Here is a 27,461-nt window from a genome sequence, read left to right as displayed (position 1 = left end):
AGCAGCAGAATTAGTAACAGCTGTGCAAAAAGGGACGTGAGGTGAAAATTATGTAAGGAGGTATTGTGGGTTTTTCCGTAATGATGGCAGTCAAGCCATGACCGACCTGATTACATCACTATTACATCGTCTGGGGTTGTTTCAGTTTGGACTTAGAAACTACAGATTTATACAGATATTACAAAATGGAGGTGTGGATTTGAAGTTTGACCCATACAGGATATGTCCACCTCTGATGCTTCAATCTCGGCCCCATGAAGCTGGTGTACTCCAGTATTATGACATTGCATGGAGTTTACACCTTTAAATCAATACATAAGAGAACAGGAGTAGTTTGCTCTGGAGGAGTGGGCTGAACTAACAGAGGAGAAGTGTAGAAACCTTATTCAGAGTTACAGAAAGCGCTTGACTGCAGTTATTGCCTCCAAGGGCTGTGCTGTTAAATATGAAGTTAAGGCTACCAATATTTTTGGCCATTTTCATTTGTTTTATTGTATTAAATAATATATTAAGTTGTAAATCAAAAGCAAAGTTTCAGTTATATTCAATGTGAAATAAATAATGATGGATACCATATACTTGTGTCAGTTTCAACTTCATACAGAGAAAATGTAGTTTTTTTTAAAAAAGGTGGAAGGGTACCAATATTTGCGGCCACGTCTGTATTGTGCATTTAAATCAAACTCATTCTGATGAACTGACTTTTCTCGTTTTTACTGCCATTTCCTTTGTATACTGTCCTGATTGTTTTCTGTTTAAATATCGCCATCACAGTTACTTTACATGTTCTCAGCATCTCTAATGCAAATAATCAACTTTCACATCCTTTCACACTTGTTTCCTCCACATCTGTCGCATAGGTTGAGGTTTAACAGCAAAAATCATCTCCTTTTCCTCTGAAAAGCACCAGGTCTCTTCTCCCTCACTGCTTGAAGCAACAGTGCACCTGTATGTCAGGCCGCTTCCTGCTAGGGCACCATAATTCAATATAACAGTTTACAGATTATAAATGGTCTTGTATCATGATATGATTCTATCCTATTATCATTTTACAGAACTCTTTTGCCCAGATTAATATATCCAATCATACTGTAATTAAATTAAAATAACCTAACTTGTTTTCCCCTGATACTGATTCCAGCACACAAACTCAGGGTATCTGATCTGAGACCAGCACTCCTTTCCCCCAAAATTTAAAATGAGTACATTTCTTACGAAAATTAATATGGATCAGATGATACACGATGCACTTCAGAAAGTGTTACAGAGTGCTTTACAGTGGAATAAAAGCAGAAAACCAACAACAATACTAAAGTCAAAGACAAATTGTGGAAGATCAATTTATAAAATAGATTGAAGTTTTAAGTGTGATAGACCAAACACCTCACGCAGCTCAGTTTTTGATGCTATGTCTATAAATACCTTCATGGAAAATGTGTACTTGTAGTGGCTATTTGTCCATAATATAAATGGAACATGAATCCAACTGATAATCAAAAGAGCACTGAAGCACCATGGTAGTGTAGTGGGAATGTAGGCAAAAGAAGTCCATCGTCCAAACAAAGTCTTTGAGTTTTCTTGGAGGATATTTATCAAATGCAAGCAGGCAAACAAATGAAGAAAGAAATCACAGCTCCTGCTGCCTCTCTTGCTCCAGTAACAAACCAAAGACCCACCCAGGTGCATGCTGGTCCTATACCTGCCTACCTACTTACACAATCTGAGGTGCTCATAGTGTTACCCAGTTCTCACAAAACTGAATACCAGTAAACTAAACTAAATATGCTAAACAAACATATAAATAAACTAAACTAACGAAAAATACCATGAAAGAAAATACCATAAAAATCTAATCTAAATAAAGCATATATCTATAGTAATCAAACACTCCAAACAAATACTAATAATGAATAATTATTAATAAAACAACAAACAAAATAAATATCTCCCTATAGTACTATCTGCAACATTTTGTTATGAATCTCTAACCTAAACTTCAGCTGTACACTGGACATGACAATATGCTTTAATGTCAGTGAATGTGAACGTTCTTGTTTCTCACCAGTGTTAAAGTGGCCAGTGTGAAACTGTATGGATTCCAAATACAACAGCAAAAGCTGTTGTACCTCGAACCAACCATGAAGGGGAGAAAAAGCTATGACTTGACCTTTGCAGTCACGGTTCAGTTGTCTGGATCTGAGCTGTTGGATCATGCTGCACTGTATTTTATCAAAATTTGGATCTTGTTTTTTAAGAAATATGATTGATCATTTTGCTTCTCAGCTCACCACATTATTAAGTAACAGGTTCTGTCTTTACAATCAGAGATTTTATGTCTGATGTGTTGTGTTGAAGGTGGTACCACTATGACCTGTCCCGTCACGCTGCAGAAGCTCTGCTCTTGTCTAATGGGAGTGATGGAAGTTATCTCCTGAGAAACAGTCACGACGGACCAGGCTGCTTCGCCCTGTCTGTCAGGTCAGTCAGCATATATAACACCATCATTCTAAATGAAAGAAATATAAACACAATGTCACATAGACATCTCTTGTTCCTTTATATCACTGGTGTTACTGTGAGGCCTGTTTTAGAACATCACAACTTATGCTAAAGTAATTCCCCTAAACCTAGTGTAATGTACTGCATCAAACCTCAGTACTGTTTTGGTAGAGAGCAAAATGTTTTACTGAGTATCGAAAACTGTTTAATACCAAAAGTTGCTGAATTGGAGAATGATGTTGTGCTTCAACAATGGGATTCTCAGTGCAGTGCTAAATCCAAAGTCCAGTGAGCATGTTTATTATAATTTGAATCTGTATCATATAATCAGAACAAATTCTCACATTTGAGATGTGCTACGTTTTCATATTTTTGGAACATGACCAAAAGCTGCTGTTCACTGCCTGGTCAGATTGGTGAACTTGATTTGATCATATGATAAATATTCAGATTATAATTCAGTTTTTATTCAGAAGAAGTTCTTGTTGTGGCTGCATGTGTTTAGAGGACGTTTAACATTTGAGACTGACTTCTTTTTTTAATATTTCTCGGAGTAAGGTATTGAACAAAGTATTATTTTGATATTGGTATTGAAACTCAGTATCAGAACTAGTATTGTAACATTTCAAATGATACCTGAACCAGTGATCAACAGGAAACACATATATGGTTTTGAATCTAATTGTTGCTCAAGGATCAGATAAGAGTGCTAATAAACATGTTTTTAACTGCATGTTTGCGTGCACATCCTGGTTGTTCTCATCCTCCAAAATGAATGTTCATTAATCACATGAAAGGTATAGGCAGTTTATCAAGACATGAAGTAAAGCTACAGACACAGAACAAATAACAATAACAGTGAAGGAAAGCTCTCAAGAGATAATAATAAAGCATGTTGCTAGTTTTCCTTCATGAACATCTCGTCATCTTCGGTCCTGTTTACATTGCTCAAAATTGGAAGTTCTGAGGGAAGATATTCCAGGTGGCACAGGGATGATTTGGCTGCACACTACTGTAGATGTACTTTAAATCTTCCTGTTACACACAAAGTACACAAACAAGTATGTAAACAATGTGTTGCAGCCACTATGTGTCTTTGTACATGCTAATAAAAGCAAGTATATCATGAGCCTTAGCTTTACAGTTAAGAAAATAATCTAATTAATGTTTGACATTTTCCTTTAAGCTGCATCTCTGTAATGTCACTCACCTTTTTTCTGCAGAAAAGCACCAATATGGATCATTCTCTTGGATCATTTTTGCATGTGAATGACTTCTTTTAATTCAAGAAAAAGGTATCTTAAAGGAAAAGTGCAATGTTACATGTCATTTTATTTGTAACTTCACACACAGGGCGAAGGATTCAGTCAAGCATTTTCATGTGACACGTAAAGACAAAGATGGCTATGTGTTCGGGTTTAACAAGTTTGCAACCCTTCAGGACTTTATCAACCACTTCGCTAACCAGCCTCTGCTGGGCAGTGATGCAGGTATGCAGAGTCTCATTTCAGACATTCACTAACACATTCACTGCAAGTTAGCAGCTTCAAAGCAGCATAATGCTGAGGTGACTTTGTTCAGCCTCATGTTTGATTCATGAGGAATTAAAGGTCTTCAAATATAGAAAAGACTCAAGTAGTTAGAATTTGTAAATGTAAAAGTGTGTGTCAGGATTGCTGATCAGGAGGCCTAGATACTGTCCATTTACTATAAACTGTAAACAGACCTGGGTTCAGTTTTCAGCTTACACACAGTATTTCTGCTGTTTTCTCGCAGAGCCCACACCAAATAAATCAACCAAGGATTAACCAAACTGTTTGCCTAACCTAAAACCAGAACCCAAAGTTGTTCTTTACTTGCCTAACCTGTTAACCAACTTTTACATATGCTGAACAGATGTCTCAAGTTTATGCATGCCACATCTAAGGAGAAAGCAAAAGCACTGGGCTTAGATCAGAGGAATTAAAGCCCTCAACTTATCCCTCCAGGCTGTGTACTGTACTAAACAAGCTACCAATCAAATCCCATCCCTAATATGATTATAACCAGGATAAGACTTATACTAGGGACTGTAGTGTACATGAAAACATACTCAATCTGTGTGTTGCTTGTGACATGACACAGATCACAGGATGACTGAAGTGAAATAAAGTTGAACTAAACTGAATATCATAACACAATATTGTGCAATTAAAACATAAGTCCCCTCGGGAGCACCAGTGGATGTCTGGCAAAGGGCAAACAAATGGCCAAGGATCAAATGCTTTTCATTACAGACATTAGGTTTAGATCCATGGCTGGACGTAGAGTCCTTCAGCATTACACACTACCGGTCAATATAGCACCAACACAATGCCGGGTTAATGCTACCCAGGAAGCCAATCAAGACAAAGAGTTGTTTTGACCCAGTTTTAGTGTTATTTTATTTAACTAAAGCTTATTATAATCTACTCTTTTTAAACTTAAATGTCACATTTTGTTTTTGATTGTTAATAACTTAGTGACAATTTTTAGCTCAAGCTTGTTGTGTGTAACACTGGGTCAAAATAACAGTTTGCTGCTGGGTAAAATTAACCCAATGTTGTATTGGTGCCATATTGACCCAGACTGGGTACAGTTTTAACCCCTGTCACATATTTTAACTGTCACAGATGTTTTGTTTCTTGTACAAAACAAAGTGCATATGATATTCAAAAGATACACAAGTTCTTAACAATCAATAACAAACTGTGACTTGTAACTTAAAAAGGAGTAGAGTAGATTATAACAAGCTTCAGTTTGGGTGAATAACTCAACAGTAAAATAAAAAATAACACTAAACCTATATTGATCCAAACTGGGTAACATTTTAACCCAGTGATTTTTAGTGTGTAGTGAAAAAGGAAGGATGTATATACATCCTGACAGAAAGTTCAGCCTGTCCTCAGACCAAACCAGTGAGACTGAATGGGAAATTGAAAAATGGCAAGGCATTAGAGTTGGGTGATGTGATGATATATCCTGGGACAACAGGAACGTGTCAAACATCACATAATCACATCTCATAATCTGATTTTCCAGTGATGCACGATGCACACATGACACACATGAGGAATTGCAACACATTCCAGCTCTGTTACAAAATCCCCACCACACATTTTCCAATGTCACCACAAGAGAGAAGCCTCACTCATATGCATTGCGTTGTTGGATCTTGTGTTTTCTTCAGTTAGTCAGGACTATGACCTCCTCTCTCCCTCTGAACCAGGGACGCTCATGGTGCTAAAGTGTCCGTACCCATGGCGTGTGGAGGAGCCATCCATCTACGAGTCTGTAAGAGTTCACACAGCCATACAGACTGGACGCACTGAAAATGACCTGGTGGCGAATGCACCATCGGTATGACACTTGCTGCACACACATTTGAGCAGCTGATGCTCATGGATATTAAAATGTACGTGTAATGTGACGTGACTGAAGTAAAGGATAATTCCAGTCTGTTACAACTTGGGTAGTAATTTCATTGTTTTGGCCATCATTTCTAAAGGTTACGATAAAATTGTACTCATCAAAGTAACTGACCATTTGCTAAAGCTGCCCCCAACAGCAATTGTCCAATAATAGCTTACAGTAGGTAAAGCAAACCAGTCATGCAATGGACTTTACCACATGTTCAAATGTTGAGCATGAGGCTCTATAAGAGTGATACCTGGTATCTAAAGAGTTTGTAGGGTGGTGTCTTTTTTTTTAGTTTTTCAAAAGGTTTCCAAAATGAAAACTACAAGAGCACACATGTAAGGAGCAAATGTTAGCAAACCTGGCTAACTAGCTTACAACCATTTTAACCATTTTAATTACATTGTTACTTATAATACAGTACTATAATACTGGGGCTAACTAACCCTGAAATACACAATATTTTTACATGCCTTTTACATGGATCCGCTGTGAGGATGAGGACAGTGAGGTTGCTGAGTTTTTGCCTGGGACATACCTTCAGTCTTTCAGCATGATATCATGTATGCAGCCAACGAGTACATATTTAACCTGTGAGCCATGAACGAGCTCCATAATGTTGTCAGACACTGATAATAACAATCTGAGTCTGTCAGTAGTAAAAACAAGCACTTTTAGTGGATGTACATTGATGGGGCGCTATTGACCCAAAGGATTATATTGCAGCCCGTTTCACGGCTGCCAGCTAAAACACTCTCAATCAATACTGGACCAATTTCAAAAATTGTTGTCCCCAATTAGACACTTAGACACAAAAAGATGGGAAAATAGGGTCCAGGCTGAAAAATCCCTAAGTTTCCCTTTAAGTTTTGTCTTTTGTCTTAAGTTTTGTCTTGTACAAAGACAATGTCCACAAGCAGTAACTAAAGAAACAGCCATGAGGTCACCCATCTCCCCCATTGTAGCTAACATGGAACATTTTGAACAGATTGACACTTTCTCCAAACTGTGCTGCTCCAGCACTGAAAGCTTCATCCAACACATCAATTCACTAGTAAACAGAAAGGGGCTTGTAGGTTTTTTGTGAAGACTAATAGGAGCACAGTTCACAGGAAACCACACACATAGAAATAGTATCTTAATTTGAATTCTCAGCTATTACAACACCAAAGATCAGTGTGAGGAGCCTCGTATCAAGAGTATAACATCTTATCAGTGAGAAGGAGGCAAACAGCAAGGACCCTCTACAAGAAGTGTGTCATCATTGACATCCAACACCAGAGACCCTCATGTTACTGAAGTTCAAAACTGATGACAACTGAACCAACCACATAGTAAATGAAAAAACAACTTAATTCACTAATGAAAACCATGAGATGTGGTTGAAGCTCCTGAAAAAGCTAGTAATTTTAGTTGAAAAAAATGAGAAAAAGAAAAATTATCTTTGGGATGGGTTAGGGTGATGGTGGGGTCTCCTATGCTCCTGTGTCTTTTTAAGTTATTTAAAATTTTGAAACTTGCAGCACAAGAGCAAGCGGTGTTGAGATGGAACCTGTTAGAACATCAGTCAAATCAAATCTGCCGGAAGCTTTAGCATGGGCCCACCGCCACTCAGTGCTACGCTGAGTGCGTACATAACTTCTGTAGTCACAGTTTGCATCACAGGCGGATGACGAGCAAAGCAGGACACTGAAGTGTGAATATGTTTAAAATAGACTCAATATTTATAAAAATGGGTCAAAAAACTTCTCTCACTTGTAGAATTTTTCTACTGACACAAAACATTTGTTTTCAGCTGGGCACAAAGGAAGGCTATCTAGTGAAACAAGGAGCATTTGTGAAGGTAAGAGTTACACCTCACCATGTCTAAGCATGAAGCTTTTACAAGCTTTTATCAGGACGTCTGTTTTCAGCTGTGCTACTGTGACTGCAGTTGAAAATGTTTTAACTGTAGTAGAGCAGGACTATTTTAGGAATATGTGGTGTTCAGCCCACTTACTGAGTAATTTGAAATGCTTCCAATTTCAAACCTCGTTGCAGAACTGGAAACAGAGATGGTTCACACTAAACAGATATGAACTCAGATACTTCAAAGACAAAGTGGTGAGTCTGTCTTCAACTCTGGGAAATCATGTGTTAAATGCTATTTCGCTTTACAAGGGTTCGAGCTTGTAGTATGTAAACATAAGCTGGAGTGTGTCTCTGTTGCAGTGTGAGGAGCCCATTCGAACCCTGGATCTGAGAGCCTGCTCTGCAGTCCAGTTTGACTACTCTCAGGACAGAGTCAACTGTTTCTGGTAAGTGTTGGAGTGGAGTGTTGGACCATCTGTCAGTGATGGTTTATTATCATACTTCCATAAAGACAATAGACAGATTAAAAAAGAATAATGGAAGTCTGTGCAGCAGAGGCTGAGACATGATGATTTTTCGGGTGTTTTCACACCTATAGTTTGTTTGCTTTGGTCCCAATCAGTGGATGAGCTGCTACATTGTTGCATTTTCCCTTTGGTTCAGTTTGGTTCGGTTTGGTGTCACACGACAAAATTTCAAGCAAACCAAAATGTATCAGTAAAAGCCATGTGGGAGCTGTCATTCTGTTCATTGGTCAGAAATCTTGTGGGGTTGGAGGCTGGAGAAAGGAGTTTTTCAGAAACAGCAGATAGGCCACAACATTCATAAAGGATTTGATTTTCCTTCTCGCCTTTGTAGAAGAGAAAATAAAACTGATGTATGAACTATAGCATTCAGGAATACCAAGTACTTGTTCCACACAGGAGGGTAGATTAATAAAATGATCCTTGAACATATTTTCTATCAGCAATAAAGTGTACTACTGTTACACTATGACTCAATAGTGATATGTAGATGTGTTCAGGCCTGAACTTTTATTAAGCATATGACATTTGGGCCAGATTTATCAAAATCTCATCAGTTATTTTTGCATGTAAAACCAGATAGAATCTCACTGATTTAAACTTTATTGATAAAAAAAGAAAAGCAAAAAAAAAAATGACATGCAAAATACACAACCGCATTTTAAATTCTACTTTCGTTTTATATATGGAACTACTGTGATATTTAACAACAGGGGGTTATTGTATGGGTCATTGTGATGGCGAGTAAAATCTTACGCACAGAGAACATGGTGATTACTGGATCGTCAACGTGTATAAAGTAAATTTAACTTGAAACTCTCTACCACACAGTCAATAATAAGTTTCCTCTGAGCTAAACTCTGACTGATCTCAAAGGAACTTCATTTCCTCTCTAATTTTTCCTCTTATTTCTGTGCATTTTGGAAGTATTCAGGATATTTTGTACTCAGTTTGAAACATTTTCATTGGATGCCTCTTCGGCTCATTTCGTGTTGTGAGTGAATTTGCATCTGTTTGCACCAACTTTTGCCTTTCCATTGATTGCATATGTAATCACACCGTGTCTAAAATTTACTTTGCGTTCTTTCTGAACACCTATTGAATCTCTTTAAACATACAGTATGCTCCGTGGCCAATATTTCCTTCCATCTCACTGTTGGTGTTTGGAGACTCAACTGTGAACTGTGTTGAGTAACATCATTAATAAGTTCAGAGGATATGTTGAAGAGTTCAGGAAACAAATCAGGTCGTGTATAAAAATAACACAACAACTAAAACTACACACAAGAAAGTCAATGAAACATGTACAACATAATAATATAAAAAGGTATAAAATGTAAACAATATGACCATGACTATGAAATACAAACATCACAATGTGTGTAATACTGTATGTAACAGATGACAATATAAAGAAAAAGTGAACCAAATTAATTGCAAATCAGTCAGAGCTCTGCAGTCTGAGGTGGGTGTTTTCTTCTCAGTTGTACTTCCCCATGGTAGCAAAAACTGACATTTGCGTTGTTTGAAAAGGGGGAAGTTTGAACAGATAAATAACAGAAGGAAACAGTGGGAGGGAAGAAGAAGGGCACATGAGCTGAAAGGCATCAGTGGTTTTACAGCATTTCTACCCACTGATGCCCCTTTTCCTTTTACATAATGTCTAATGCTGCTCAGTTATTAATGCAAACAGGAAGTGCTGATTTAGCTTTCTATCAGGCTGCTGGAGTATCATTTCTGTTCATTTCTGGATGTTAGAACATTTCCAACAGCCCCCCCCCCGTGAAGTGACGGATGAAGTAAGTGTGAAAGGGTTGCACACAACCTCCTTGAGCTTCTTCAGGCATACAAAGCAAACACATACGCACTACAGCAATGGAGGATGGGTGATACAGTGTGTGTGCTAAAAGGGTGCTTCTCACTTGCCTTATTGCTTGTCTTCTCACTCCTCTGCTGACCTGGGAATTGGCATCACGAAGGACGTTCCAATTAATTCATTTGAAATTCATAATTTTTGTCTGTTGTCTCTCAGCAATAAACACGTTGTATTTGTCCATCAGTGTAATTTCCATTTCCTCACATGTGATGCTGTAAATCAGCCACAATGTGTCAAGTAGAAACTATATTTTGACGTGAGCTATACTTACATCATTTACATTTTTCCTAAAACATTATGGCTTCTGAATTATTTCTGCACAGATATTCTAATCATAACCTGGATCATAAAATCAACTTGCAATTGAAATACCAATACAAGCAGACACATGCTACCATATACTTCTCCAGAGCAAGGGCCACTTATGGCTTCTGTGATATTTATTGCCATCCGGCACACAAAACTGAATGTAATCCCATGCTGTTGTTACATTATCCAGGAGACTCCTCAAATGGACACTCTTAAATGCTAATGCATTGTGGGACAAAATAACCACAGCATGGTCTCTAACGCTCAGTTCTGTTGAGATGACTGAATACTGCTTTTAGTCAAACATGTGATTCTCTGCTCTAGTCTGTCACAGAGTAGAATATAAAATACTTCTTGGCACTTTTTTTAATATCTGCATTACTGGCCTGTAGTGAGACAATAAATGCGAGCCTCACATCATGGCGGCTGTTAGTGTACAGACATTAGCTTCGGCTGCCTGCTGATGATGCTTTCTCTAATGATATTGCTTTTTTGTTCATCTAAAATCAAAAGTTTGATTTAAAACATGTCCTACCTTTGAAATGAAACCCAACCAAAGCTTCTATTAAACAATGAAAGACATTCAAATGAGAGAAATGATATGACCTCTCTCTGACTTGGTAATAGGCTATCTTTAAAGGACAGGTTCACAGTTTTTCAAGTGTGTCTTAAAACAGCAGTCAGGTGTCCATATGAACAGTGAAAGAGGTTTTCCTCACTGTAATTATTCCTCTTGTTCATACTGGATATTAAAAGATCCTTCAAATGTGCTTTCAATGTAAGTGATGGAGGCCAAAATCCACAGTGTGTTCACACAGTCATTTAAAAGTTGATGTGAAGCTTATATGAGTCTTCATCAGTCTGAGTTAGTCATATCAAGTGGATATCTGACACATTTACAGTCTTTTTAGCATCAAATTCCCTCTTTGTGTTGACTCAGACAGTGTTTCCCTGTTGAGCTGCGGTGGAAGTATAGACACAAAACGACTGTAATGTTGAAAGATATTTACTTTATTTGACTCATTTGGATGCTGGAGCTTCATATTAGCTTCAGATAAACTTTTAAATACATTTTAGCACAGAAGGAGGACTGTGGATTTTGTCCCCCATCACTTCCATTGTAAGTGCATTATGAAGAGATATTCTAATGGTCAGTATGAACAGGAGGAATGATTACAGCAAGAAAAACAGATTTATATGTTCATTTGGACACTTAGCTGTTATTTTAAGACAGACTGGAAAAACTGTGAAACTGTCCTTTAATGTCAGAGCTGGTAAAGTCACAGATTCATCATAGCAACACATTGTGTACCAAAATTAGATGTTGTACCCTGAAACTGTATTACTATGTTTACAGTCATGGCAATTAGAATCACCCCACATCTGTCTTGCAAAATTATGTAATATGAGCCAGCTCCCACAGTGCAGATGTTTGGTTCTGTGTTGTCCTGTTAGCTTGCACACATACCACAGTAATACACAGCTTTCCTTCTCTTAACCTGGGGGTAACTCTGCATGACATATATTCTCCACAGTATGGTGTTTCCTGAGAGGACATTTTATCTCTGTGCAAAGACCGCTGTGGAGGCAGATGAGTGGATCAAGATCCTGAGGTGGAAACTGGTGAGTTCGTCTTCACTGTAAATTTTAAACAGTGCTGGTAGGAAGTTTGATATTTTTACCAGTAACTTAAACTGTTGGAGAGCCTCCCCTCTTCACTCCATGTCATTGTGTAGTTTCAAGACAAAACATCTCTGGACATAGCAAGGTCCTGCCTTTCATGGGGGTTGATGAGAAGCATTCTAGGAAATAGAGGAAATTACTAACTGAAGGGACAGTTGGTAATTACCACACTTTATGACTCAGGAAGTCCTGCAGTGTCATAGATAAGGGATGATTTTTGTTTGAAGCAGTGCAAACAAATTGAAAGTGAGTAACATGTTATATAGCTTGTGTAATATTAAACCTACTTCCTTATTACTGAAAAATACCATATTTATTTAACTGCTGAGCTAACACTTTTGATTATAGGATCCTCTGCTGGTTCCAAAAAACACACTGCTATACTATATGACTGTGTGTGTGTTTGCGTGTGTAGCATAAGTCTCTGATATTATCAGTTTGATATTGAAAGCTGAAATTCTTTGTGACCATTTAAACTGAAAGTAGAAACAGTGTTAAATCAGTAATCTGTACACTTCCACTAAATAATTTCCTGAGGTTCTTAGGTTAGTAGTCAGAACACAGCAACTTAACATGCGAAACATGCCATGCCTTTAGAGAACTAAAGGCAAGCAGACAATTTAGCATACGTCGAGTAATGTTTCCAATAATAATTTAGTAATTAATTCATATTTATTTAAATGGAGGTTTTCTGTCAAGGTTTTCTTCCTATTTTCCCAATAAGTAGTACCAAATAACAGTAATATTGAAAATGACTGGGAAATAATGCACTTGTAAGGTGCACAGTAAAAGTCAAGAAGCTAAATAATTGTTTTCCTGTTGCCTTTAAACTGTTAAAGCAATATTTTTCACTGAAGTTGTAGTGAATCATTCACTCAGCCATATTGTGTTACCAGTCACACACATTAATTTATGAATGCTTTCCAGTTCAACATTTCCTATTGTCTGTATCCACAACACAGATACAAATCTGTAACTACTCCAAAAAAAAAGGATAAGAGTATGGGTGTAAGGATCTAAAGGGACAGTTCAACAAAGCTGGGTCACATTTCTGCCTCTACCTCAATACAGTGGAGGCAAATGCAGTCTAGTTTATGTTGTCCATTAATCGCAGTGTTTGTGGTTTGATCCCCAGCTCCTCCTGTCCACATATTGAAGTGTCGTTGAGCAAGAAACTGAACCCCAAATTTTGTGTGACTGTTTGTTTGAATGGGTAGCATTATGTATAATGCAGTCCATTTAGTTTGTGGTGCTCACAGCACTGAAAAATGAATTAATGAGCAACACATCTTTCCAGTAAATGAGCTGCAATTATATATAATGCCTTTCTAGTCTTTGACTACTCAAAGCACTTTACACTATGTGCCACATTCACCCATTCACACATTCATAAACTGATGGCAGAGGCTGCCATGCAAGGTGCCAACCTGCTCATCAGGAGGAGTTTCTAATCATTCACATACACTCACACACCGATGGCACAAAAAAAGCAATTTGGAGTTCAGTATCTTGCCCGAGGACAATTCAACATAAGGACTGGAGGAGCCAGGGATTGAACCACTGATCTTCCAATTAGTGGACAACCCACTCTACCTCCTGAGCCACAGCCGCCTAGTCAGTGTTCCTGTTACTCTAAATAATCTATAGCATACACAGTCAACAGTTGATAGGGTATTTTTCCCTCTGTATGCATGTCTAAAGTGCACACATAGACAGATAGCTAAACACTATGCACTGAGAGGCTAGAATGATGACTCAGGCCTAGAAGTATGTATGACACATCTTTACTGGAATATCTTGACACATCATGTCATCTTGCTCGCCTGGCACATGAGCCAAAAAAGTTTTTGAGCTTCTGGGTTTGCATCCGCATTGTGTGACGCACTGAATATGTGCAGTAGTGTTTGTCCCACTGGCCCTGCCCGCAAGTTCCTGCTTGGAACAATAGAGTTTACATTGGGATGTCACAAATTTTAAAATTCAATTTTAGTTATAATTTTCTAGGCCTAAGGAAAGTTTTACAAATATAAAACCTTCATGGATTAAAATTCATAATACAAAGATTAATAGTTGACCTCATTTGCAGTCCGAGATGTCCTGTAAACAGTTTTACAGACGTCTTTTTTTATAATGGTGGTCTATGGGGAAAATGCTTTTTGGGCCACAGCATTTTTTCGCTGCAGTACCAGGAGTGGCCACTAGGAAGAATTGGCAGTAAGGCTGAGCAGCAGTGCCACATCCAGTTGTTTTGATATATCCATGCTCTGCAGCATGTATTCCAAACAAAGATAGTTGAAATGAACTACAACCTGGGTACATATTTGCATTAACCAATGGAAAAACAAGAGAGAGGAAGTTTCCTAAAGTGGCTTTGCTTTAAAGCTGCACCAAAAACATCCAGCAGGGGGTGCTAAACCCACCGTAAACAAATGGTACATGACACAAGGACTACAGACAGGTGACAAATTAAAGGAAAAACCATCACAGGTCTGATTGCTTGACCCCTATAGTGAGGGGATCTAGTAGCTCTGTTATGCTGTGGGGGGCATTTTGCTGGCATGGTTTGGGTCCACTTGTCCCCTTAGAGGGAAGAGTCACTGCAAATCAATACAAAGTTTTTCTGAGTGATCACCTTTGTCCTATGATGAAACATTTCTATCCTGATGGGAGTGGTCTCTTCCAGGATGACAATGCCCCAATTCACAGGGCACGAGGGGTCACTGAATGGTTTGATGAGTATGCAAATGATGTGAATCATATGTTATGATCTTCACAGTCACCAGATCTCAACCCAGTTGAACACTTGTGGGAAGTTTTGGACTGTCGTGTTAGACAGTGCTCTCCACCACCATCATCAAAACACCAAATGGTATCTTTTGGAAGAATGATGTTCATCCTTCTAGTAGAGTTCAGAGACTTGTGGAATCAATGCCAAGGCACATTGAAGCTGTACTGATGGCACGTGGTGGCCCAACGCCTTACTAACACACTTTATATTGTTTTTTCCTTCAATTTGTCACCCATCTGTATTTCTTCAGTATCAATCAATCAATCAGTTGTTATTTATATAGCGCCAAATCACAACAAAAGTCATCTCAGGGCACTTTTCACATAGAGCAGGTCTAGACCATACTCTTTAATTTACAGAGACCCAACAACTGAGTAGCACTCGGTGACAGCGGTAAGGAAAAACTCCCCTTTAACGGGTAGAAACCTCAAGCAGAACCCAGCTCTTGGTGGGCAGCCATCTGCCTTGACCGGTTGGGTTGAGAGAGAGAAAGAAAGGGGGGGCGGGGTTAGGGTTAGGGCTAGGGTTAGAATAAGGAATAACAGGGAATAACAACAATCATAACAATAACAATAACAGCAGTAATAGCCAGGGAAGGACACAAACAGGACTGCGAAGGACCGCCAAGGCTCGGCCTGCAACCCAGGGTTTCCTGCGAGATGAGAAAGCACAAAAAACTCAAGGTAGTTTTAATGCTGTGAGCACAAATGAAGTATGATTCTCCTCCTGAGGCACAAATCTCAGAGACAGATATCTGACAACTTGGACAAAAGATAAAACTGACTAAAGGAAAATAGAGGAAATAGGTGTTTGTCATTTGGGAGAGCTGACTCTTTAAGTCAATACTAATCTTCACTTTTCAATTTTTGTTGTTGACTTGGCTTAAAACTAACAAACTTACACAATCTACAGTATTTAAAGGAACAGCTAATTTCACTTCTTTGTTGTAGTAAATTTCTCGTTTCCAGTCACAGATACGAAAAGGTCGATGACTGCTGTCAATGAACAAGAGATCGAAAGAAGCCAGACCTTCATAGAAGACATAACATCACTGTTCAAAACTGAAGATCACATTCCAGCATGAATAACACAGGGACACATTTCCCTGATTGCACTGAGTGAAGAATAACAACATGGATGTGACTCTACTGTGCTTTATGACTTATTTAATTTTCATTACTTTATTTTCTAAAAAAGTTTGCTTAAGTTCCTCTAAATATCTTGTTGACAGTCTTACTTTGCTGTAGATGTTCTTTCTTAGGGGATTTTTTTTTTAACATGAACAATTATTTAAGATAAGAAAAGTGTTATTCTATATTATTAATTAAAAGACCAAAACCAACAATGTGTAAATCCATCTCTCAATACTTTGACTCCTCTGGCTGTGGCACCAAGCCCGTTGTTTTCTACTGAAGATGTAAATCTTCATAAACAGCTCACAAATAGGTTCATCTTTAAGACTCAGTAATTTCCTAAAGCAGCTTGTCACTTGTTATTTTTAACAAAAGTTTCTCAACAGGGGGAATAGTGCATTTGTTGGGGACTATTTTCAGTGGCGGATTAATCTCTAGTGAGTATTTCTGGCAGCAGGACAGTGTGTGTGGGATTAAGTTAAAGTTAAAGTTACAGTGTGTGTGTGTGTGTGTGTGTGTGTGTGTGTGTGTGTGTGTGTGTGTGTGTTCATGGTGACAGAGGAAAATGTTACCCAGTTCAACAGTTTGACTCACTGATGTTTTTAATAGTTTTTGGACAACAATAGAGCTGTATGGCCCAGAGGAATAAGATATCAAGCTTTGATACACACACAATACTAGTTAGTAGATCAATTCATTGTTGGTTTGGGATTTGTTGACAAGATGAAATATATAGAAAACTGATGAATACTACATGAGAATTTACAGAAGACTGATGAATGTCATCATGTAATATGATTTTAAATAAAACCAGTTAACTGAACGATTCTCACCAGATGTTTCGTTTTTCAATAACACCTCTGAAACAAAGCTTTCATGCATGCAAATACACTGACACTCCACTGTTCAAGTTATTAAATGTATCACTGTTTTAGTAACACTTTAATTATCTACTAATGGCAGCACGAGTTGACTACATGTGTCAAACTTAAAAGAACTTTACTACCCAGGTGTTGGAACCTGGCTGCAGGGATTTTCTCCCATTCAGACACAAGGGCATTAGTGAGGTCCAATACTGATGTTGGGTGATGAGGTCTGGCTAATGTTCCAGTTCATCACAAAGGTGTTGGATGGGGTTGAGCTCTGGGTTCTGTGCAGGCCAATCAAGTTCTTCCTCACAAAATGTCAAACAGTTGGAAGCACGTTATTGTTGAAAATATAATTTTATGCTGTAGCATTTAGGGACAGATTTGTACTCCTCTATCTTAAAGAGGATGTATCATACGCATTTCCAGGTCTATATTTATATTCTGGGGCTCTACCAGAATATCTTTGATATGATGATAATTTACAATAATAAAAAAAGTAAACTACTTATTTAACTTATACTTACCCTTTACTGTTACCCAAGAAGGCCCAACAGAGGATGTTCTACCTGAGGCAGCTGAAGAAACTCAACTTGCCACAGGTAGTGTTGATCCAGTTCTGCACTTCCATCGTCGAGTCCATTCTCACATAATCCATCACCGTTTGGTACACAGCAGCAACCAAACAAGATATTCAAAATCTTTCCAGAAGCTGTTGCCCGACTAAATAGCTGAACTGTATAGTTACCAAACTGGACTTTACATTTCACATCCCTCATTTACTCCCTGCACTGCTCACTTTAATGTATTTCATCAAACTGGATTTAACACTGTACATTGCATTCAACCTTCACTGTTATGTAATTTAATTATTTATTGCACGTCACATTTAATTTTTGCACATCTTGGTCGGTAGCGCAATCCATATTTCCTTTGTACAGTCAATATTTTATTTCTATATCCCATTTCAAAACTCCTATTCCATTCTGTAAAATTTTAAAAATGTAACTTAATTTTAGTACTACTTTGTTTATTTCATTATTATTATTACCTTACTCCTTATTATATTTTTATTCTTCTATGTCACGTTTGTGGGAGCAAATGCCAAGACACATTCTTTGTATGCTTGCATACATGGCTTAGATTCTTCTGATTCAATTCAGCCCAAGCGGCAGCCTCCAAGGCTGAAAAATGAAGCCAGTGCGGAAGTGCCAAAAACTGCAGTTCCTCGAATGGCCACTTGAGGCCCGTTTCAATTTTATGAAGCCATAAAGTTATGTATGATTAAGGACGTGGTCGCTTTGAGTGACAGGTCGCTAGCTGCTAGGTGGCTTGTTACAGCAACTAGGCTTCATTTGGCCTGCCTCAGCTCCATGTCTTTGCCCATTTTGGATTAGCTGGGAGTCAGACAGAATCAGGCACTGCCAAGATGGCAACGGCCTGAGCCGCCCACTTTGAGCTTCAAAATCGCTCTTCAGAAACCAATGGGTGACGTCATGGTGGCTATGTCCATATTTTTTAGTCTATGGTTCACTCTCTGAAACAGGTCATTTTAGCTCCTGTCTCTTTAAGGCCCCCCTCCTGGTGAGCCCACTCTGTTCTGATTGGCCAGATGCTACATAAACAAACTGTAGTGGCAGGGTTTCACTTTTTTTTCTCCTTCTTTACTCCAAATGTCAACTTCTCAAATGCAGCCATACACATTAGAGACTGAATCCAATGTAAGTAGACAGTGCGAACAGCCTCATAGAACAGCCTTGTCAGGCAAGACTACCAGCGGACAGCCATTTGTTGGCATGTGCAAACAATCTGATGTCATCATGGGAGGAAGCAGAAGTAACACTGCAAATGAAGCATTCAGAGCAGGCTGAGCAGCCTGGCTTTTGACTTACAGGGATCATTTTACATATCTATGTTCACCTCAAGTTTTTGAACTCTGAATGACAGAAAATCAAAAAAAGCATAATATGTCTCCTTTAACATAACACTCACATGACAAATAATTTTACTGGTCACTGTAATCATTCCTCCTCTCCATACTGGTCATGAAGTGATCCTTATGTAGTAACTACACTATAAAAACTAGGGAGCAAATTCTAACAGTAGTCTCACTTACACAAATTGAGTATCTTCGTCCTGGCAGTCATGTGTAGGTTTATTGCAACTAGGAGGTCTGGCCTAAATCATTCAAAATAGCTCCATATCGGTTTGCATGTGGAAAGGGGTGTCCAAAACAACACTGTTGTGAGCTGTATGTGTGTGGTAGATTCAAACACAGTAGATTTTGAATAGCATGAGGTACGTCACTTCAGTTGGATCACCTTTGTGTAGCCGCATCACTGGCTGACTCAGGCTGTATGTGTACATTGAGACTTTAAGAAAAAGGCAGGAAAACCGTTTTAGGTGCTAAAAATGAAACATTTATTCAGACTTGACATTTGATTTGACATAAAAACTTTGCCTTAGATGTGAAAATGCTGATGAGGAGCATCTAAATACTACAGAAAAGCAAAGTCAGCAGAAAACAGAGTGTACAGGAAATTCAATCATGATGTAAACTGATCTGAAGATGTAAACACTTCCAAGTCGTTACTTAGAACTGTTCAAACCCTCGGACAGGTTTTCCCACAGGACATAAATGCAACTTTAGAGACAGAGAGATTGAGTGGGCAGTATGTGATCCAGACTGGTGATTCTGCTGTGGATCCTGCTTAGGGTTCTCCTGTAAGTCTGACATTATGTCACCTCCACCACCTGCCTCAGCTCCTCTATTAGTGGGGCCAACTCCTTCTCCAGACTCATGATGAGACCTAAGGACACATAGGGCAAACTGTTGTTACTTCACCGGTCAGCTCGTTGCTCAAGAAACAAGAGACGCACATGTGAAAAAATAACTCAGCATATTCAACAGAGAATGAACTGTAATATCTCTGGTGACACCCTGACCTTTCCTCTAATGGCACCAGCGCAAAACATCATATCTCTGCACATATTTCTCACAATCTGACTGCAAGAGGCAGACTGCCATTAAAACATTCATGCTCCTCAGAAAACGAACGCTACTTACTGCAGAACAGGATCGCCACCCTCAGTGCTAACCAGCAGTTGAGCTAAAATGTATATTTTAGTTCCACTGCTGGTCAGTTGTCTGCACTTATACAGCAACGTCCTACCTTAACGGACAAAGCACTTCTCTTATTAAACACATTCACACACATATGTCAGAGGAGCCCCCTGATCACTGGGTTCAGTGTCTGGCTCAAGGGCACTTTGACTCATTGACAGGAAGAGCCGGGGATTGAACTGCCAACCCTGCGGTTAGTGGACAATCTGCTCTACCTCCTGAGTCACAGTGGCCCTGGTAAGGTGCTAAAGCTCTAAATAGTCATCTGTATGTTCTTTGTTCTGTGGTGCACTTCAGTAGTATGTGGTGTAGTGAACACTGTAGCCTCTAGTGAGCTCTAGCAAGGCTTTAGACTTGTACACTTTTAGTTTCATGAAAAACTGCGGGTGACAACTAATAACACAGCAGAGGTAACACAGCTTTCACTGCTCATAACAGACTGGAGGTAAGCAGTTTGTTGGGAGGCTGATTAGCATCTGGAGTTGAGTTTAGTGGTGAACTGAAATCTGTAATGAAGTCCATGATATTAGAAGCCCAGATGACTTGTGGAGGGATAACCCACACTATGAGGAAGTGCAACCTTGGTAGACTGGTATGGGTTGGTACACTATGGAAATGATTCCGGTCAGAGAATCCTTTGTGGTAGGAGGGCTTGTTTATTTCCATAAAGTTGAACACACAGGTGTTGCAGCGGTGTATGTATGGGGAAATTCTACTCTGCTCGTTAACTACTTCATAGTCGGGTAGGGCTGTGTGTCGGGAAGGTGGGAGTCTGTGTGTGACGTCACCTTATGAAGAAGTTCAACTGGTAGGCTTTCGTACACACACAGACCATATTTCATTAGAAAACACCTTTTTTTTTCTTCCTTCCTTTCTGTCTGTCTACACCTTTTTTCATTTCTGCCAACACAAAGCACCCATACCGCCATGAAACTACAGACCTTATTTAGTGATTTTAGTAAATACATAGGGTAAGTTAATTTATATTAATTTATAATGGTATCTTTATTATCATTTGCACATTATAATAGAACTGCAAAAATGTCAAACTAGTGATTCCACAGTGGACTGAGGTGAACAGTGTCTCCAACATATTTTACCTGTGTTTGCGTTGCTGCTGGCGATGAAACTGATGACCAGTGGTAACCGATTAAACTGCACAATCTGTTCAACACAGAGACAACAGAGATGTTAAACCACAAGCAGGCTGACTTTAGGAACAGCAGATTACTAGAACTCATCTACTATTACTACTAGAACTCAACTCAAAAATGATGGGCAATGGTCAGCACAGACCCCCTGACCTGACCTCTCTCACAGGCTGACTGCTGGCATTCACAGCCCATGTGTTGCCTTGATGAGGAGTCAAATCTATGAAACAGCTTAAGGATGATCATGTGAAATATGATTTATTTATATGTAAGGATTCCTATCAACAAGCTGTGTGCTAATTTTCAATTATAAAAACAAATGTATAATCAATAATAATGCATCATGTGCATTTTGGAAGTGGCCTGAATAAGGCCATAATTTACCAAACTAATCTGCTTATCTATTACAACAGTGATGAATGTATGAAATAGGATGTAAAAATGTGTTACATGGACTACAGCTTCTTTTTTTTATCATTTTGTTTTAGTGCAGAGAACGACTGTATACAGAACCCAACATAGATGAGAGGGAGGGAAAAAGAAAAAGAAAACAGAGGCTCTATCAAGAAATTGTCCACAGTTAGGCATAGTTTTTGAACATTTGGACAGTTATACATTTTGCTCTTCAGGCTCTGTGCTTTAGCACATTGAATTGTAAATAAAACAACAGATACCACATTAGAGTGCCAAGTCTCAGTTTTAATTTGAGTAGGTTCACATCAAAATAGAAAAACTGTGTGGGAGATATGGCCCTTTTAACACATAGTGCCTGAAGTTTAGGGGTTCAGACTAGGGATGCACAATATTGGATTTTTTACTGATATCTGATATGCCGATATTTCCAACTCACTGTGGTCGATTGCCGCTGCCGATACCTATATATGTGCCGATACCGATACATGCACATATTTCTTTCCAGATGGCTGAGGAGACTATTATGCATGCAAGCATAGATTGTACTAAGTATGATCAAGAAAGACAATATATGAAGGAAGAATTTAGGAAGCCTTAAAACTTTACTGAACCTGCCAAGTGAGTGGAGCAGTAGAGTTTCTTTGAGTTTATTAGACGGACAGGATTAATGTGTAGGATTTAATCTCTGGTCCACACTCCGGAGCAGAAGGTGGCGCTAATGCATCTAATATGCTGCTTGCCAACTGCTGTTATAAACCAAAAAGATTTTTTTTTCCAGAGTGGTACATCCTGTCAGCCAAGGTGTTTCCTATGTGTGCAGCCGAATTTAGCAGCTCCTCGAGCTTGACTGAAGTGGAGTCTGTGGAGGAAGCACCAGAACCGTCAGGGTGCAACAGTCCGTGGAGGGAAGCACAGTCAGGCGGCGGAGGAGAAGGCAACAAATCGGCCTCTCATAATCAGCAGAAATGGCCAATGTTGATATTTCATTTTAGAGCTTTTATCGGCCGATACCGATGATGTGCCAATAATATCGTGCATCCCTAGTTCAGACATATGGACACTTGGATAAGAAATGTTTATTGGGAAGTTGTGTGTTGTCCCAAAATTAGTTCTGCACAGAAGAGCTAACACATGGCTCAGAGTTAAAGTTGCCACTTAGATTGAGGTAGAGTTGTCTGTCTGAGGAGTAGAGAGATGATCATGCACGTGAAGAAGATAATGAGGCTGAAAAAAGCAAAAATCTATCAGAGAGATATCCAAGGTTGGGTAGTTGGTACGTTCTAAAAAAGCAAGTGCACACAATAAAACTAGAAAATGTCAAACAAGCTGGTAGACCAACGAGCAGCTATAAGCCCTTCCGGACTGCACAGCTAGTCAAGAACGCTCTCCAGGATGTAGGCAGACATGTTTCCTTGTCAACGATCCAGAGAAGACTTGATGACCAGAACCTCAGAGGATTTCAGCACAAGATGCAAACCCTTGATAAGCCTCAAAAACATGACAAAAGAAAGTGGAAGAGTTCTGGAACAAAGCTCTATGGAGTGATGGAACAAAAATCAACCTCTATCAAAATGATGGAAAGCTCATGACCTAAAGCATAGCATCTCATTTGTCAAACATGGTGGTGTTTCTATATGGCTCGGGCATGTATGACATGCCAGTGGAACTGCCATGCTGGCATTGATTGAAGATATCACTGCTGACAGAAAACAACAGGATGAATCCTGAGCTATTGAGAACATTCAACCAAATGCATCCAAACTCATTGGACCACATTTCATCATTCAGCATGACAACCATCCTAGACATACAGCCACAGCAGCCAACAGGCTTTTCAGGGTGAAGAGGTGAATATCCCTCGAGTGGCAGAGTCAATCACCTGATCTCCATCCGATTGAGCTGCATTCCACCTGCTGAAGACCAGACTAAAAGGCAGAGAGAGCCCACCAGTCTGAAGACTGGAGCAGCTTGTTTCAGATGCAGCAGTCTGTTACACTAGTCTTTGATCAAATGATGTCATTCTAAAAGATCCTGATGAGATAACATAAATCATAAAATTGTAATCAGATTTATTTATATGACACATGTCATTTGTGCGCTAAACAGAGCCATATTTTACTTTGAACTCCATGTTTTAGGAAACAAATACCTAAAAGTGTTCTTAATTACTGATTCTGGTAAATATTTATTTATTTATATATTTTTTTTCAGTACAAGTAACTAATGAGCCCCACGGTGAGGACAAATTTGGATTAATTGTTACTAAACCATAGTTCTTTCTATATTGATGTGAACCTCCTAAAATGAAATCTGAGACTTGGCACTTGAATGTAGTTTTTTGTTATTTTATGTCAGATTGAATAGACTGAAGCACAAAACCTAAAGAACAAAACATCTGTATCTGTATATTGTATATGTAACTGTATATTACAACAGCATCTCATATATGAGTTTATCTGACATTCAGAATTGAATTGAGTTGTCTTTATGATCATCATTAGATGTCCGATGTCTGACCTGGTAGGTGTTGTAATAGCAGATGATACTCTTATTCTTGGAGAGGCCCAGCTTGCTGCCCTGATCTGTGGCCAGAGCAAAGGTGGACAGGAAGCCGGGTCTCAGAGCGTGGACTGGAGCGTTGTCATTGGCAACTGTGGGAGAAACAACAATCATGCTCACAGCAACTCTCCAAGACAGTGAATGACCATTTCTCCTTCTTTCTGTTGCAGAATGTTAAATAACTTGTTGCTTATTCTTCCCTTTAGGGTAACCAGCAGTCTCCTGCTGAACGGGTGGCTTCGATTTAACACATGACAGCAGTGACACTAAGATTGTTGTTTTCCTTGATGATATACCAAAACTACTAGAACCACCTTTCACCTGCATTTCTTCTTCTTTCTGATCCTCTCACAATGTTTGAAACTAATAAAAGAGCTGAAATGATTCAAATCTAGATGTAGATCAGTTTTTAAATTAAACAAGCAGTTAGCAGCTATTGGATAATCACACTGACTTAAGTAACCTCTGCTTGTAAATGTTTCCCAATAAAAGCCTTCCTGTGGTTTTCTGGTGGAAAGCTTTTAATGTAAAGCAGCAGCACGAAGGTTTCAGTTTGGATAAAATGTAAAAACAACGGGTGAAGTCAAACTTATACAAGACTTAAATGTAACGTCAAGAATAAAGTACAGTATAACACAATAGTTAAGAGTAACAATAGATATAAAATAGAAGAAAATATATAAGAAAGTCTTTAAGAAATAAGTCCTGAAAAGTTATTTAAAAGAAGATACTGATGTGGCAGGTGGTTCCACAGCTGAGGGACCCTAACAGCAAACACTCGGCAGGTTCCTGCCTGAGGATCTCAGGCTGCGTACTGGTTGGTACAGGGACAGCAGTTCAGATATATATTCTGGGGCCAGACCGTGAAGGGCTTTAAAAGTAGTAACTAAAATCTTAAAGTCAATCCTAAAATAAATGAGCATTAAAACTGTAGTAATGTGTTCTCTTTTCTTGCATTTTGCACAACTTGGAATCTGTTAATTGATTTCTGATTGATACACGTTAAAACACCATTGCAATAATCCAACCGTGAGGAAATAAAAGCATGAATGATAGTTTGAGTGCCATTAAAACTCAGCATTGATCAAATCTTACTAATATTCCTCAAATGGTAGAAGCATGACTGGGTGACATTGTTAGTGTGTTAGTGTCAAAGAGAACACCCGGGCTCCTGACTGTTGGTTTCACATTTATTGATAACGGACCAAGAGAGGACTGGAGACTGGGATGCAGACTATCAGGATTGCCGTTTCATTAACATAAAGGCTACAGCAGCACAGGCTTAAATACACAGAGACATATTATATGCACATGACATCCTGCCATCTAAAAGCACTGCATGTCATAAACTTGACATTAAGTATTATCGCCAATGAAGAACTTTGACCTAATTTAAAGCAGAGAATGAGTTGATTTGAAGTTGTTGGGACATTCTTCATGTCAGATGAGTCTATGAAAAAGTGCTTTCAATCATTGTATCCCCTTAAAGATGGGAGGCAAAGGAAGCCTGTGAAAACTACAACAATCATCAGACCATCAGTTTCCACTTTTTCAACTTGCTCTCATGTCAAAGTTCACAGAACACATATGCATCTTTACATTTAGCATGTGAGCAAGTAAGGATTTAATCAAAGTCTCCACCTAACATCCTCCCATTTTTAACCACGCTTGAGGGTCATCAGATTGTAAGTTAGAACTGATGACACTGATGAGAAAATGTATTGAGTAAAGGGTTCATTAGAGACCAGGTGCCAAATATCACATGAGCAGTGCAGCTTCAGTCCAGTCATATTAAAATAAAGCCATTATAAGACATTTCTGTAACTGAGACCTAGAGCTTTTAACTTCAAGTTTGGTAGTAAAATAAAATTTCAAATCAAAGTCATAGCTATATGCTACACAGCAAATAAAAAAAGAGCTTTTAAAATGGAAACCTACAGCCGTGCTATGACAGTATTTTGCTTCATATGCATCATGAGGTCAGAAGGGAATGGTTTCCTACCTTTGATAACTGGAACTCCATCCCTGTCTGTCACAACAATAGCATGAAGACCTTCAACACTGCAAGAGAACAGACAGCAGACTTCACAATTTGCTCAATGCTGAACATTCTTTTTCTTTTGCAACTTTATTTTCATTAGTGTTTTCAGGCAAAAAGGATGGGTTGTTATAGCCAACATAACACTAGTATCAATCAGGGTCTTTTAACAATGTAAGCAATGGTATCTAGTCCTTTTTTCCAGTATCTTTTATATTGATCATATTGTAGTATTTAGGAAAAGGTCAATTTCTCAGTATTTTTTGTTGCTACTTTCAATCCAGTCATCTATTTCTGGAATGACTGTCAGCCATTTTCAACCACATTGCCTCCGACATTCATCCTGTCCCTGAGAACCCTGCTGTGTAAATGTCAATTCTATGAACAATAAACATTGTGACAGTTTCACTGCCAGCTGTGGCATGTAACACACCTTTAACATTGTATGTCATCTATCATACACACCTTTGCAACTGTTTGTACAGGAATCTCTTCAAATCCTGCAAAGAAAAAAAAATGTTAGATAGAAAATAACCAGCCAAGCTTCGTCATGACAGCAGCAGGTGACTTGCCAAGCTACAAAGTGTTGTCTGGTGTGGACATAAAGTCAAACCTCAGAGAACCACTGCCACTTTAATGCCTTCTTGGCTCTAAATAACACCGCATGGCGAGTGTTGTGACATGGTGTGCAACTAAATGCGTACCACTTCTACATACCACATACATACAATTTATTCTTTTGTTGTAATGAACACAAATGTTAGTTTTCTCTCTCCATGTTAAAGATGGACAGGGACTCTTAGACGAGCTAAATGGAGGAGAAGTGACTCACATCACCCATGGTGTTATCCAGTCCGCTCGGCAACTGTGGAGAGAGAGAAAGCGCTATTAATAAAGATGAACTTAAACTGTACGCTGAGATAACTGTGGCTTAAAACATGCTAACATGCTAGCTAATTAGCATGATAGCCGGCGACATTTTGCTACTTATAATTTTTCCACGGCCAACTGTTTAAATTGCATGCGAGATGAATTTGAAATTATAAACTAACAGATAAAACAAACATACACGTTTAAAAAAAACACACAATAGATGTCTTGACATACCTCTTTTAGATTCTTTTTGAGCTCAATTAACTTTGCAGCAACATACTAGGCAAGAGACAGAAGCAGAAATCACATGACACACTTGTTTTGTTTCCGGCTCTTGA

General features: G+C 38.8%; 2 protein-coding genes across 3 annotated transcripts in view; one reads left to right on the top strand and one right to left on the bottom strand.

Moving 5' to 3' along the window:
* dapp1 (dual adaptor of phosphotyrosine and 3-phosphoinositides) overlaps positions 1 to 26,205 on the top strand; it is a 27,491-nt gene extending 1,286 nt beyond the window's left edge. Inside the window, exons 2-9 of one of the 2 annotated variants that reach the window (XM_044374708.1) lie at positions 2,356 to 2,478; positions 3,853 to 3,989; positions 5,747 to 5,877; positions 7,730 to 7,777; positions 7,975 to 8,037; positions 8,146 to 8,231; positions 12,030 to 12,117; positions 24,419 to 26,205. In XM_044374708.1, the coding sequence (XP_044230643.1) occupies positions 2,356 to 2,478; positions 3,853 to 3,989; positions 5,747 to 5,877; positions 7,730 to 7,777; positions 7,975 to 8,037; positions 8,146 to 8,231; positions 12,030 to 12,117; positions 24,419 to 24,460 (718 nt within the window). In that variant the 3' untranslated portion in view covers positions 24,461 to 26,205. Of the gene's footprint in view, positions 1 to 2,355; positions 2,479 to 3,852; positions 3,990 to 5,746; positions 5,878 to 7,729; positions 7,778 to 7,974; positions 8,038 to 8,145; positions 8,232 to 12,029; positions 12,118 to 15,933; positions 16,922 to 24,418 lie in introns of those variants that run through there. The other variant, XM_044374709.1, reaches the window with a different exon arrangement.
* lamtor3 (late endosomal/lysosomal adaptor, MAPK and MTOR activator 3) lies at positions 19,362 to 27,461 on the bottom strand. Its single transcript, XM_044374713.1, has 7 exons — positions 27,358 to 27,461; positions 27,083 to 27,115; positions 26,716 to 26,750; positions 26,215 to 26,273; positions 24,171 to 24,304; positions 21,189 to 21,252; positions 19,362 to 19,774 (listed from the first exon to the last, which is right to left on the bottom strand). The coding sequence occupies exons 2-7, from the start codon at positions 27,089 to 27,091 to the stop codon at positions 19,701 to 19,703; spliced, it is 375 nt and encodes a 124-aa protein (XP_044230648.1). The 5' UTR covers positions 27,092 to 27,115; positions 27,358 to 27,461; the 3' UTR covers positions 19,362 to 19,700.

The sequence above is a fragment of the Thunnus albacares genome, chromosome 15, assembly GCF_914725855.1.
Source record: "Thunnus albacares chromosome 15, fThuAlb1.1, whole genome shotgun sequence".
NCBI classification, from domain to species: Eukaryota; Metazoa; Chordata; class Actinopteri; order Scombriformes; family Scombridae; genus Thunnus; species Thunnus albacares.
Note: the sequence above shows the minus strand (reverse complement) of the source record. Positions and strands in the feature narration are given on the sequence as shown.

Excerpts from the sequence above, each read along its gene's own strand:
- lamtor3 (XM_044374713.1), bottom strand. Across the intron at positions 26,274-26,715 it reads CTGTACAAACAGTTGCAAAG|TGTTGAAGGTCTTCATGCTA; the intron begins GTGTGTATGATA and ends GTTCTCTTGCAG. Across the intron at positions 21,253-24,170 it reads GCTATTACAACACCTACCAG|ATTGTGCAGTTTAATCGGTT; the intron begins GTCAGACATCGG and ends TGTGTTGAACAG.